The sequence below is a fragment of the Callospermophilus lateralis genome, unplaced genomic scaffold (genome assembly GCF_048772815.1).
Source record: "Callospermophilus lateralis isolate mCalLat2 unplaced genomic scaffold, mCalLat2.hap1 Scaffold_196, whole genome shotgun sequence".
NCBI classification, from domain to species: domain Eukaryota; kingdom Metazoa; phylum Chordata; class Mammalia; order Rodentia; family Sciuridae; genus Callospermophilus; species Callospermophilus lateralis.
This window is the reverse complement of record NW_027512968.1, coordinates 1,299,037-1,313,858: the sequence shown is the minus strand read 5'-3', so window position 1 is coordinate 1,313,858 and position 14,822 is coordinate 1,299,037. Positions and strand designations below refer to the sequence as shown.

At 34.7% G+C, this 14,822-nt stretch overlaps 1 protein-coding gene across 1 annotated transcript in view; it reads right to left on the bottom strand.

Moving 5' to 3' along the window:
* Positions 1 to 2,331: 2,331 nt before the first annotated feature.
* The window catches only part of LOC143388661 (roundabout homolog 2-like), an 89,798-nt gene continuing 77,307 nt past the window's right edge, over positions 2,332 to 14,822 (bottom strand). Inside the window, 1 exon segment of the mRNA XM_077108205.1 lies at positions 2,332 to 2,501. Coding sequence (XP_076964320.1) covers positions 2,332 to 2,501 — 170 coding nt within the window.

Sequence of the window (14,822 nt, the reverse complement as noted above, 5' to 3'; positions counted from 1 at the left end):
TATTCAGGTGAGACTATCCTTTAAAAGCAGGAATTTTTCTCCAGCTGGTAGCAGAAGAAAAAGTCAAAGAGATAAAAAGCATGTGAAGGAATCCACGAGCCACTGCTGACCTTGAAGATAAAGGGGTTGTGTGAAGGCTGTAGAGAGATTTTAGCAGAGGTGGGTAACAACAGCCCAACAGCCAACGAGAAAACAAGGACTTCAATCCAGCAATCATAAGGAATTATGTTCTACCATAATTAAGGGAATTTTGATGCATGTTCATCCTCAGTTTCCAGGTCTGAACTTAACCAGACCAATCCTTAATTTGGGCCTTATGATCCCTAAGCAGAGAACCCAGTTGAGTCTGGCTGGACATCAAAATTGTAGAACTATGAAATAAGTAGGCATTGTATTGTCACAAAATGTGGTAATTTGTTAGTCAGAAACCAAAAATCTAATTTGGTACCTATAGGGCTTTTGTGGGTATCACACTCTTGCTTGAACTTTGCCTGTTTGTTCTGCTATCCTAAAATACCACAGACTGGGTCATTGATAAACAATAGAGTTTATTTCCCACCATTTCAGAGGCTGGGAGTTCCAAGATGGAGGAATCAGCACATCTGTTTGTCTGGACAAGGCTTCATACTCTAGAGGGAAGAACACCATCCCCATATTGTACAAGGTGAAAGGGAAAGTCTCTTTTATTAGGGTCTTGATCCCATTCACAAGGTCTCATTCCTGATGACATTGCACTGGAAATTTGGAAGAGATATAGGCAAACCAATTTCTAATTCCCCCCACTCCTTTTCCAGTTTTTTTTTCAATGAACTTTCTCTAGTAAATTCATTTCATTTCAAACTCCTTATCTTGGGATTTCACTTTGGAGAATTAACTGAGTTAACAGAGCTGGTCCTAGAAAGTGGACAGTGGGAGAGAATCCTGAGGTGGGGTCATTTACCAGCCTGATGGTAACATAGATGCAATTACTGGTGGAAACTGTATTGTAACTTGTAATTCAATAGCGTCTTATATCTAACCTTCCTCTGAGGTGAATTGGGATGGGATTGGAGGTAATGAATTTATTTTCTTTTGCATTATCTCCAGCATTCAAGTAATATAGGGGAAGTAGTAACTTTTAGAATCATTGAGTGATTGATTGGGTTTTGTCAAATATCATTTATATACTAAAGAAAGGAAAGGATAAACTCAAGTCTTGTAGCCTCATGTTTGGCAACTGGGGTACATGGCATCCTAACTTTCTCTCCAAAAATCTTGTGCAGCTCCACCCCTATGTCCTTGCTGTTTAGAGACCACTTGGCCTCCCTCTCTGTTGGCTTAATTCTGCTCAATTCCTACAGCTTTCCTCAAAAGACACTCCATATTACTGGCATCTCTTAATCTGGAGAGTATCCAGTGCTACTTGAGCTTCCTTTACACATCTCCAGGCAGCACCCTCTCAGCGGCTGCTTGCAGGGTCTCAGGAGCTACAAGACTTCTTTTCTCAGGTGAATTTTTCTCTTGCTTTGATCTTGTTTCTTTTTTCTATCCCCCTATTTATCCCCTGTGGAATACAAATGTTTATTCTATGCCTTCATATTTTGGATATATATAATTTGCTTCAGACTTTTAGAGGGACTCATGCTGAGAGTTTGCCTTGAATCTCAGTGGAGACTTTGAACTTGAATGTTTGGGCAATCCTTGAATTATTGAGACTTGGAAATGGACTAAATGTATTTTTCACTGTGGGGTGGACATGAGCTTTTGAGGGTACAGGCAGAATATTATGGTTTAGATATGAGGTATCATCCAAAAACTCACTCGTGAGACAATGCAAGAAAGTTTCGAGATGAAATGATTGGTTTATGAGAGCTACATCCTGATCATTGCTGATAGGGATTAACTGGATGCTAACTCTAAGCAGGTGGGATATAGCTGGAGGAGGTGGGGTCACTAGTGGTGTGCCTTTGGGACTTATATTTTGTCCTTGTTGATCAGAGTTCTCTCTCCCTGATTCCTGGTAGCATGTGCCACATTCCTCTACCACATTGTTCCACCATGAAGTTCTGCCTCAACTAGGCCCTGGAGCAATGAACTTGGCTATCTATTTACTGAGCTTCTGAAATCATCCTCCTCTAATCCAGGGTAGCAGAAGTGTTGACCAAGTGTCAGAGAAGTCTAGAATAAATGGTGAAGGTGAGAGATGGTGTACATTACTTAGGCTACAGGACCAACTATGATGGAAGTCCTGCCATAGAGCACAATATAGTATAACTCACTAATACTTCCTTTTCATTTTTATTTTTCTAGGAATTTTATCAGACATCATCTTGAAGCAACAGTGTAATGGATTTAATGTGACAACTGAATGGATCTGACCATTGATATGGATGAATTGTAGCAGATCATGTTTTCCACACGTTTCTTATAATCATCCACAGATTTTCCCACTAACTCATATTTTACCAGTCCAAATCTGCATCTTTTAAACATAGAGCTGTCTTCAGGATGATGAGCATACCCTGTGTACACAAATGAGATGCAAAAAGCCTGAAAATGTATGTTCCTTCAGGAAAAGCCACTAAAAAATAATTAGTGACATAAAGGTACAAATTCTCAGCTCTCTCACAAAGTGATGAACTGAACTCTTGTGAAATATAGACTGCATAGATTATCCGGTTAGGATTGACCTAAGTTTACTATCTGTAGGACTTGATTACCATATTTATGCTTGATCTCCTTCTAGTTAAAGGACAACTTCCCTTGAATTCATGAATTCTTTTCTCTGCCACATCATTTAGAAGCAATTCTTCCTTCTCTTCTTCTCCACTGATATGGTTTGAATGTGTATGCCCCTACAAAATTCATATATTGGAATTTAAACCCCAAGATGATAATATTAGAAGATGGGACCTTTGGGAGGGGACTAGGTGAAACCCTCATTAATGGGAACAATGCTTTTATGAAAGAGCTGGGAGAAATCACTCGGGCCCTTTTGACCCTTCACCTTCTGCCAGGTGAAGATGCAATAACAAGATGACACCTTGGAAATAAAGATGAGCTTCACCAAATCTGCTGGTACCTTGATCTTGGACTTCTCACCCTCCAGAACTATGAGCAATAAATTTCCATTGTTTACAAATTACCTAGTATGTGGTATTTTGTTGTAGCACCAGGAATACATCAAGATCTCCTCTACACATACCCTTTCCCCGGCTTCTCCTTTACTACTTCTCCTCCTTCTTCCCCTTTCTCCTCTTCTTCCTCCTCTCCTTTTCCTCCTCCTCCTCTTCCCCTCTTCCTTCTCCTTCTCCTTTTACTCTTCTTTTTCCTCCTCCTCGTCCTTCTCCTTCTTCTTTTCTAGCTTATTTATTTCAGAAAGCATGGTTCCTTTAAGAACTCAGTCATATCAACTAGTTAAGACTTTATTCTGAGCAATGCAAGATGCCACTGACGAGCTTTGAGCAGAGAAAAATGACACAGAAAAATGACACTTTTCTGTATATTTCATGTAGAAAAGACTGTAAGACAGGAGTGGAATGACAGATGATAAGGGGGGAGACTTCAGGTAAAATATGTGTACACACTCACACACACACAGCCCTTCATGGTATGATATGTGTATGTGCCAGTCTCTCCTCCCTTATTGTATATATTTTTAAAAATTTCTATTGTCCATGGAAATTAACAACACTGTCTCCCTTACCACTTGAAGATACGGATTATGGTCACAAGGTCTGGAAAACAAAAAATAAACAAGGAAATTTTTTTGCCATCATTCTCACCCCCTATTTAGGAGTAAAGACCCATGTCTTAATTATTGTGCATGGATATAATTGCCCTCTCTACCTCTATCCTTCCCAATACTGAACTGGGTAGAACATTTTTTCTTACATTCATTGTCACATTTTTTGTCTTATCTTAGGCATTCTTTTTTTGCCATTTTTGTTAAAAAAAATTAAAATCAGCTGTAAATTGATTTTATGAATGAACAAGTGAATAAAATTTTAAACTAATTAACCAAAGTGGGAATATGAAGAGAATGTCAAACCTGAAACCTGGAAAGGCACCAGAACATTAGTGTGGGCTGTGAACAGGAACTGATCATTAGACCCAAGAAGATAGTGCCTGCAAATAATTAATGCAATTATAACAGGAAGAAGAGAATGTACAATATATATATATATATATATATATATATATATATATATATATATATATATATATATATATATATTATATAGTATATAGTATATAGTATATAGTATTGAGCATTTGCTTTGGGAATCATTTTCCTGAGCATTTCCTTTTTCTATTTAGTTATACATACTATTAGGGTTCATTTTGACATAATTATACAAGCATGAAATAAAGTTTTCTCTGATTCAGTTCCTAGTAATTCCCCTTTCCCTCCCCTCCCTCCGTGTTCCCTTTCCTCTATTCTACTAATCTTTCTTCAATTTATCTATATATTTGCTTAAATTAGTGCCGTGTGTGTGTGTGTGTGTGTGTGTGTGTCTATGATTTACAGTGGTATATTCAAATACCTACATAGGAAATTTTGGTCAGATTCATTCCAGTGTTCTTCCTGTCCCTCCTCCTTTACCCTCAATCCCCTTCCTCTGCTCCATTAACCTCTTCCTACTCTTCCTGAGCATTTTCTATCCATTCCTTAAGTTAATCTTCACAGCAGCCCGATAGGTTTGCATTACTCTAACTTTTTACAGATACTAGCAGCAAGGAACACTTGGGAGAAGTAATGTGTGGACCCTTAATGAAAAGTATGCAAACAACAATTCAAAACTCCACTGGATTAGGTTGAAATTAGGAAGACACTGGTGTGGTTGCTGTGGGGATATATTCTGGCTCATTTGGGATTTCTTATGAAAACTCTGGGGAGGCTGAATCAGCACATACAGGAAATCAATGGTTCCATATATAAAAAGTTGAAGGAGACAGAGAAGCAGCAGCTGGAGATCATGGTGCATGGAGATTCCAACTTAACACAAACATGAAGAATGGCCCTGGATTGCAAAAGACTTAATCTACTTACACATAACATATGATGAAAGAGTACCATTCCTTTGTGAGACACTTACCTGTATTTCAATTCCTTTCATTTTCATGACATAACTCTCACAGAAAGATATTCTTCTCTTCCTTCCACTCTCCTCCTCCCTGGCTTCACTTCCCTTTCCAGTCCATCTCCTCCACTTCTTCTCCACCTCCATTTTACTCCTTCCCCTCTCCCTTTAATGAAGAACAAAGCTAACAGTTGAACCCCAAGTTTCTGATTTCAAACCCACCATGTGCTGCCTCTATTATTTCTGTGTAAAATATGAATTTTCTTGAGACCTATGTGTTAAGTTAGGTTTTTGGCAGGTGTAGAATTAATTTTAATTTATGTGAGAATAAATTTTAAAAGGAAAATTTGACAGGTAAAATTTGAAGAGTTGAAATTGAGAAAAATCAACATAGTCCCCAAAGCAAAAATTATATATATATAAATTGACTTCTGCTTAACATGTGTTTGAAAAATCATCATTATTTATTATGTTCATCATCAGCCACTTAAGAGCTTGTATTACTGGGGCTGGAATTGCAGCTTAGTGGTAAAGTGCTTATTAGAGCATGCATTAGGCCCTCAGTTTGCTCCTTGGCACATCCCAAATTGATCAATCAATTGATCAGTCTTTTTTGGATTATTTACTAAATTCAGTATTTAGTTTTCCTATCTCATTAGTTCTTTGCTTGATTAAGTAGTATATATAATTATTATTTATTATATTATCTTTATATGAAACTTTCTAATCTTGTGTATTTAAATTCTCTGACTCCGGGCAGTGACTTTCTATTTTTCCCCTATTTTTTTCTTTCCCTTCATTATAGCAGATCTCTGTGTAGCAGTTGCTATGATCATAAACAACCTAATCAAAGCAATCAACATTTGCTACATACCTCCTACTTGTGAGGGCCTGTGCCACATTAGGACTGTAAATGAAGTAACATGCTGTACATGTGTATCCATACAGTATCCACTAGTTACATGTGGTTAATTAAATGTAAATTATTTAAAATAAAATGTTCAGTCCTTTTTCATTGGCCACATAATTCCATTGGTTGTGGTATTGAACAGGACAGGTCATAAAATAGATAAATCATTGTCCATTGTGCTCACAGAAATTTCTAGAATTAGTGCATAACTTATGCTAGCAATTTATGACTGTATTCTGTGCTGTTTGAATTCACTACTTCTTTCTTCCATTAGATTTTTAGTTCCATCTGCAATACTTGCTGGATGGTAGCTACTCTATAAACAAACATGAATAAGGAGGTGGGGGAAGTCTTAGAATTTGCTCTGCAAAGAGATAAACAATTCAAATATGTCCAATTTAAATTTGTCATGTTTATTTTTTAATTAGTGCTCATCCAGCAAAATTTGTACTCATTTGTATTTAGGAAACCTAAAAAAAAATTTGGTGAACTAGAATAAAAAGAGTAATGGTTAAATATTTTCTATCTGACATAATCACATATAACAGATTGAATTGTCTCTCTTTGTTTATCTGTTCCATACTTAACTATTGAATATTCTCAGGATTACTTAACCTTTTAAATGTGTTTTATGTAAATGATCTCATTAAGAAAAAATACATTTGGGTCAATTCCAGACTTAAATCTTGTACTTTTAGTTTTTGTTTATACCATAGTTAATACATGATGATGATTTTTTTAACAGCTTACCTGAAAATCATTAATTTCATAAATGATATTAGTCAAGATTCTTATTGTTAAGTGACAAATGCCAATCTGAATCAATTTAACAAGACAGAATAACTTAAGGAATACAAGAAATTAGTGAATATCCAACACATAGGAAAGACTGGGGTATAGTTAAGTCTGGCAAACACCTTGATTCAGGGTTTGAAGGACCATAGGACTCTATGCATGGATTGAGCTTCCATTTGCTTATTGACATCATCTTATCAACATATAATGTTATATAGATTTCTTCTGTATGGTGGAACGCATGAATTTTAACTGTTTCTGTGTGTTTCATGTTAAGATTTCAAATCCTAGAGATGTACTTTCTTAGATTAATTTGGTGCAATCCTGTTCCCAAGCTTCCTGGATCATTGAACTCAGCCAGGAATCAGAAAATAATTTTTTTTTAACCAGTTTTGGTCCGATTCTCACAATTGGATGAACATGGCTGGGAGATGTACTCATGGCTAGTATTGAGGAAGTTATGAAAAGATAAAGGAAATTCTAGAAGGAGACAAAAACAATACACATCCAGGACAATAATATAAAAGAGTTCCCATTTCTTCACAAATTTTCATTGGCGACTCAGAAACATTTTCCATATGGTTCCGAGTAATCCTTGGGTCTCAACACTCAGATTGCTGCAGACAGCTCTATCAGGCACTCTCTCCTGTTTTTTTGTTATCTTTTCTAACAAAAGGAGCAGTGTTAGTATTCACAACAGCACGATACAATGAAATCATCTGTTTACCAAGCACCAAAGGCAGTGTTAGATATTATTTAACCCTTATTGTGGTTAGAAAGAAAATAATAACAATTGTTCTCTCTTTTTTCATTGCTAAGATCATAATTGAGCATTTAGCAGAAGTTCCATTCCTGAGTTTCTTTCTTTAATAGGCAGTGACCTTTAACAAATAACCACTAATATAATTAATGTTTTCCTTCTCAATCTTGCACTCTCCACCCATTGTCTACATTCTGTCTTTCAAATTATATTGGGTCATACAGAGGACACATGCTAGATGTTTGGATTCCAGAATTACAAGCTTCACAGCCAATGTGTATTTGCATAAAAGCAGACTTCTTTTTCAGACATTAGACACACAGAGCAGCCTTCAGTCTGCCAACTTTATTACTGTTCATTTCACCATCCTACAGCAGCTCTTCCTAAAACAGTACCATTAATCTCTGCAATATAAGGTACTCGTCCATAATCACTCACAGAAGAAATAAGATACTGTCTTGTTCTATGGAATACATCAATGATATGGTATTGTTAAGCATTTTATGATTCAGGAAAAAAAAACATGATAAAACTGAATGAATATTTGAACGAAATAGCTTGAAGACAAAAGTGGAAAGCAGAAAAATAATATAGATCTTTTATTTTGGTTGGGTGTGCTATGCCAGCAATACTGTCAAAATATCTGTGTGCCCATGTGGCAGAAAAATGAAAATGCTTTGATAGGTAGAGACTATCCCATATATTTTACAACAGACAGCCACAACATAACCCTGTATATGATATGTTCACATTTCAAGCCCCATTCTGTGACTGGCTGAACCAGCTAATGGGTTACTCCATATTCGAAGATTTACACTAAGCTTTTTCTTTCCAATTTTCCTTGGACTGCAGGAGTTACTGATGCTAATTGAACACTGCGGCTCAATAAACAACTTTGCTATCTCAAAAAATACACCCTCTTTGCCAGCAAGATGTTTGGAGTGATTCCAAGAAAAAGACAAAAAAAAAAGAAAAGTCTGATCAATGGAGAGAAGGAACCACATTGAAAGGTTTGCAGTCCTATTTTCACTCTGGTCATAAATCATTATCCACTCTGGCATTGATTAATTGGTCTTTCTCGAATTCTCCAGAATTCTTATGAAAATCTAGGCTAAAGCACTATTACACTATTAGCAGAAGACAGAAAGGGATACATTTTCTAAATGTTGTCTGGAGATAACAGTGTGTAGGCAAAAATGTGCCACATTGAAAGTAGCTCTTTGGTTATTTACATTTTTAGAGTGATTTAGTTTCTTTTGTCAAAGTCTTCATTCACCCCCTTTCTTATCTCAGGTCTACAACCAAGCCAGAGAGGGTGAGGGTGACATGCTCTACATAGTCCACCTGTCACTTGTGATACCAGGGCATCCTGGCCCCATTGAAAGTTTCTATGTTATGATGTCTAATTCTTCAGGGTTTATTGCTAATGATCCAGTTTTCCATTGGTAATTGAAGCTAGTATCTTAAACAGATTAAAAATGGGTTAAAACAGCTGTCTGAATGTCACATTTGGTCAGGCTTCTGGAGATGAGGCTCTGAATTCGAACAACAGTTTCACTTTGAGAATTAATAAGCTTTTAATTTGAGGCCTAATGTCTACTGATTCCCGTTTTCTGTTCACTGACTGCTATCTTGCCTTCCTTTACTCCTCAATGACTGCAGTTTTTTATTTTGCTTATGTGTTTCTTTTGAAGAAAGTTTGTAATTACACTTTACAGTTTGTTAGTTACAATTTTAAGTGATACATACTATTTATTAAAGAATAGCTATGCTATAAATTTATCAAAGTATACAATCATACAAAAGGAAATAAACCAACAGGTCACATTCAAAAGCTCAAATACAGACCCATGTATATACAGACACTATGTACATGACAGCTGCTTTTGTGTATGAATGGTTTTACAGAGAGCATTTAGAATAATGGCTACCCATTACAGATAATAATGAATCCAGATTCCTATTTTAAAAACATGAGAAGGTTATATTTCAGGCAGATAAAAAATGAGTGAGTCAGGCACAGTGGTAAATGCCTGTAATCCCAGAGTCTCAGGAGGCTGAGGCAGGAGGATCGCTAGATCAAAGCCAGCCTCAGCAACTTAGCAAGGTCATAAGCAACACAGTGAGACCTGCTCTCCAAATAAAATACAAAATAGGGCTGCAAATGTGGGTCAGTGGTCAAATACCCCTGAGTTCAATCCCCAGTACCCTCCTGAAAAAAAACCCCAAACCAAACAACAACAACAACAAAATCACATTTAAATTTTTTTTGTACATGAATAGAAAGGAAAATGATGTCAGGGCTATGAATTGATTGCTTGGAAAGATAAAACACACACACACACACACACACACACACACACACACACATAAAAGCTACTATTTATTAAACAAATACACTAATAAACTAATCCTTTTAAACAACTTGGGGACATGAACAAAACATTTGATTTGGGGAACTAACAAGAAGTAGTAGGCAATTTGTGATCAGTATTTGCTCCAATGAGTGTAATTATTGTGTAAATTGTGGCTCTTGACAAAAATCTCTGATTCCTGTTGAGATGTTGTTAATGCCCCAGGAAGAAGCCTGCCTTCTCCAGTGTGATTGCTTACAAAGACACAGCTGTTTCCTTCCTCCTTTTTCCCACAGGAGATGGTCAAATTGCCAGTGTTTCATTTTCAAGTGCCATTGTTCACATAGAGCTTTAGGAAAAGGCTCCTGCTTTTTTATTGTTAATCCAATCCTAAGTGATGATCTTTATTTTAATCCTGTAACATTTTATAACAAATTTATTAGGCACTGACATTAGCCACTAAGGCACAAATAGCTCTGTCACTTTTTTTTTTAACTTAACCAGTAATTTAGTAATTTATGCAGCCTCAGAATTACTTTATTGGTATGTGAAATCTGTTTTCATGAAGAATTTATGGGAAAAATATAAATCAAGACCTGTTTCTTCAATACCTTTCTAACATCATTCCATTAGTTATGATTCTGACCGAAAAGCAATGTGATAACGTTTATGACTTGATAGGATACTTTAACATCATATTTTATATTGCATATATACAATGATCAAGAAGGAAAGTACAATTGTTCTATATTCTGAGGAAAGAAGTTAAATTTATTCATTAAAGAAATTGAAGAATAGGTTAAAGATGTTAATGATAACTGAATGCGAGCTCATGCTGGGACCTTATATGAATTAGGTTTGGCAGTCTCAACAAACACTAGGCAAGCCCTAGTTATATTCCCAGCCCAATTTTTAACTTGTAATATAATATTGAAATAGTTTTAGTAGGAGTTATCTGATATTGAACACACTTATTTTTTAATACTTTATTGCCATTCATATATAAGGATTTCTCTTATACATTTAAAAAATAACATCATATTTTTAAATATTTAAAAAATAACATCTCTATTACTGATTAATTTAATTCTTGGTAAATGGTTACTTGCATAAGAAAGGGTTGCATATTACTGAAAATATTACTCCTTTTTCTTAAGTTGAATATTAGCCTTATGTGTCTTCCCCCCCAACACCCAGGCTGCTTCCATTTGCCTATTTCATCTTTTAGTAGAATCATTACCCATTGGTAATTGTTTTTACATCACCCTGTTAGGATATTTAAATTTATTGATTGCACCAATCTACCATCATTCAAAATTAATCAAGCAAATTTAAATCTTTATATTCTCTATTCCACTTTCATTTCTATGATAATATTAGCATCTTTGTACTCACTGCCAGTGAAAGTTCGTTTAATGGTAACCCTTCATTTTCACTTCTGAGCATCTATATTTATAAATTTCTGAGTATTCTGATTTTTGTAGTTTCTAGTTAGCTATATTTAAAATTCTACTGGGACTTAGTTCTATTATTATCTTACTGAGATAAGTCTTTTTCCCTTAAATTTCATGTTATTCATTATTAATTTTAGCAAAACTCCACTTTATGTAGAGCCTAGTGATAATCAAGCAATAGTCTTAAAAAATAATAATTATTCTTTTGTGGGAGGTAGTAGATATGAACTGGGGGTGGGGAAAGATAATGAGTCTATTTTTATGCTTTAGTTTTAGCCTAATGATTTCAAGTGTTCACAGCACAGAATTGTGGAAATGCTGAGGAACATGATGCACTCATACCTGTTGAGAAAGTGCAGAGTACTGATCTCAATTAAGTTCTTGAAACATAATTCAATGATTTAATAACTCACTTTTCTCATCACCTTCACAGAGTTCCTGGGATTTGCATGATTCTTTCCCAAGAGTTAAATTGGTTAAAAAAAATATGCAGCAAGGTATGGCATAAAATACCTTTGGGGTCACTAAAGAGTCTAATGGCAGAATAGGTACTACAGATCCTGGAAGAGTATTAATCCCATGAGGTGTCCCAGGACAAAGGGTTTTATGTCACAGAATATGTATAAATAAGTCAGGCAGTGATGAAAACTCTACATATATTCAAACCTCGAGCTTCCAGTTCTTTAGCCTCTTCTTAGTTTTTAAAATAACTTTTAATACCCCACATACTATTTTTGAGAAAGAATAAAACAAGGGTAATTTGATGGGAGTTTGAGATACAAATGATGCTAACACAGAATTTACTGTATGAAATGTATTTGAAAACTTTGGTTTTTGGGTCTTTCCCATTAACATAAAAACATTACTCAAAACAATACTTTCTTAAAAATCAGGGCAAGATTTAATAAAAGATATTAATCTATTTCTCAAGACAAGAATTATTTCCTTTTAAAGCACTCTGAATATTTAATTCTAAGCACCGTGTCTCAGTGCTTGCTTGCAAAAAGAATAAAAACAAGAACTATATTTGACAGAAACAAATTATTGAAAAATGAGTCTAGAAAAAGAATGTCTGAAAATTGTTTTAAATAAATGTGTGCTATAAATCCTGTATCTGTCCAGGTATTATCATTATTTTTTTTTTTGGAAAGAGTACTATGGTACTATGGTCTAAGGGCAGTTATAGTGACCTGCTGTCTTCCATGGGAGAGAGAGAATTTATTTTCACCAATTAAAGATTCTAAATAATATTTTTATATAAATGCTTTTCTGCAATATTAAAATATATATTTTTCCTTAGCTAATATCTACAGTAATCAAGATAAAATAGTGCGTTTTTTAAAATAACCTTTGTGATAATTTTGTATTTTTGCCATGTGTAGGTGTTTCTACAATACAACAAAATTCAATAAAGCAATGTTTGCTTTGTAATTGGTCTGTTTTTCATCATATTGGTAACAGGTAGGTCTCATCTTTAACCCCCACATAGTATGTATCACCACTATATTATATTAAGGCAACATTATTTGTAATTACTCTAAGAGCATTTTATGATGCATCTATGTTAAATAGATCTCTAAAATGTATTGTCCATTTACCATGTGTTTTTAAAGCTATTTTTAAATGAATAAATGTATCTTTTCTCTTTTACCATTTGCTTTTTACAGTTACTGAGATAATTATTTTTAAAAACTCAGAAACTACTTTTGGAGAATTATATCCTACAGTTATAGTTTACCATGAAGAATGATGAAGTATTTATGAAGTACAATAAGATAGAATATTATTCTTTTGTACCCGTCTGCCCCAGAGGTAATTGTTCAATATCCAACATCTCAAACAATTATAATTAACTATTCTAAAGCAATTAAGAACTATGTACTTGCTTGTAATTCTCATATTTACTTACACTTAAAATAATTCATTAAAGTAATTCTGTTGAGAAATGTTTGTGGTAATTTTAACTATCTAAAGGTCATTATGGTGTGGTGGAGGCTTCAGATCTGGAAAACAGTGCTGATAGAATGAGCTGTGAAATTCCAACTACAGGTCATGGTCTCAATCATTGTATTTTAATGACTTTTATAGGTCAATGCCAATTCCTAGCTGTCACTTTTCAACCCGTACCTGAATTAGAAGACAAGATTATTCATTTTGCTACAAAATATTAATGTGAAGACCTAAAAGTGGCAAAATAGTCTATTTTTTGGTTTTTCTACAAGCAAGTTTGTTTTACATTAAATGGCTTTTTTACAAATTTGAAATGTGAATATATTTTATTTTTTCCCAGTGAGTACACAATACACAATTGTTTGACAATACTATTAACCAATTTTATGCCAATTTCTTTGCCAATCTTACATCAAATGAAACACATTAAGATTTTTGGATGCTGTTTGGTGACTTAAAAAAAACTACAGTTTTTTTAAAAAAATGCATCTATAAAACAAAGTATAAAAAGTCTACCCATGGCCACAGAATCCCTTATCTTGCAACACTTTTAAAGTCACAATAAATGATTTTAAAATCATGGAATTAAAAAGAATTAGTAAATTGCATGTCATTTAAAGAAATGCATGGTGCTTCATTTGATTTACACATTATAAAGAAGGAAAATAAAAGTAACTTCACCTCTAAGATAATGTGGAAAGACATGTAGCTTTACACCAATTCTTGTCATGTAACTCTATAAACACAGTATACAGAAGCAGATGAAAAAACTAACATTAGTGAATACTATGGTTCTGCATATCTTTAATACTGACACACAATTGCTTTCCAATGGAGATAATCCCCTGTTTGGAGCTCATTGGCATTATTATTGTTTTATTGTCAATGGACAGTTACATATTTTTATTGAGTAGAAATTAGGAAGTGTTCCACCAAAGCACATACAAACTTTCAACTCAAATTCAATTGAAAATATATTTAAATACCCAGAGCATTAAACCATGACATAGAACACCATTAAATCTGCTATTCAAAGCAAGTAAACTTGTAATGGTTTTACTTCCCTTTGGTTGTATGATAACTTAACATGCTGGTCCTTGTTTTCTTATATTCTCTCTTGAATTGGATGCAAATCCTCTGAAGGGATCAATTATTTTCATGCCCCTGTACTATCCTAACTTTTTAAAAAATGGCATGGAAAAGATTTAGAGGAGGGTGGGTTGACTCCCTGGCATACACTGGCATACCTGAGTTTGGGCACTGACATGGTTATTTTCTCTAATGAGACTTTACCCGTTATAAATGAAGCAGTACTTGTGTCTGTCTTGACTTCACAGCAGTGTTGCCTGTAAGTGCAAAGTAAGTTACATTCTCTCCCACCCACTTTTCCTTCTGATGGTTTATGTAGGCTCTGGTTAGCAGAGTTAGCTCAGTGAATTCCTATTCGCATTCATTCAATCAGCTACACAATAAAAATCTACGAAGTTTCTCTTAGATTTGTGTTATTCTGTTGACATTCTGGCTTGTACTGACTGG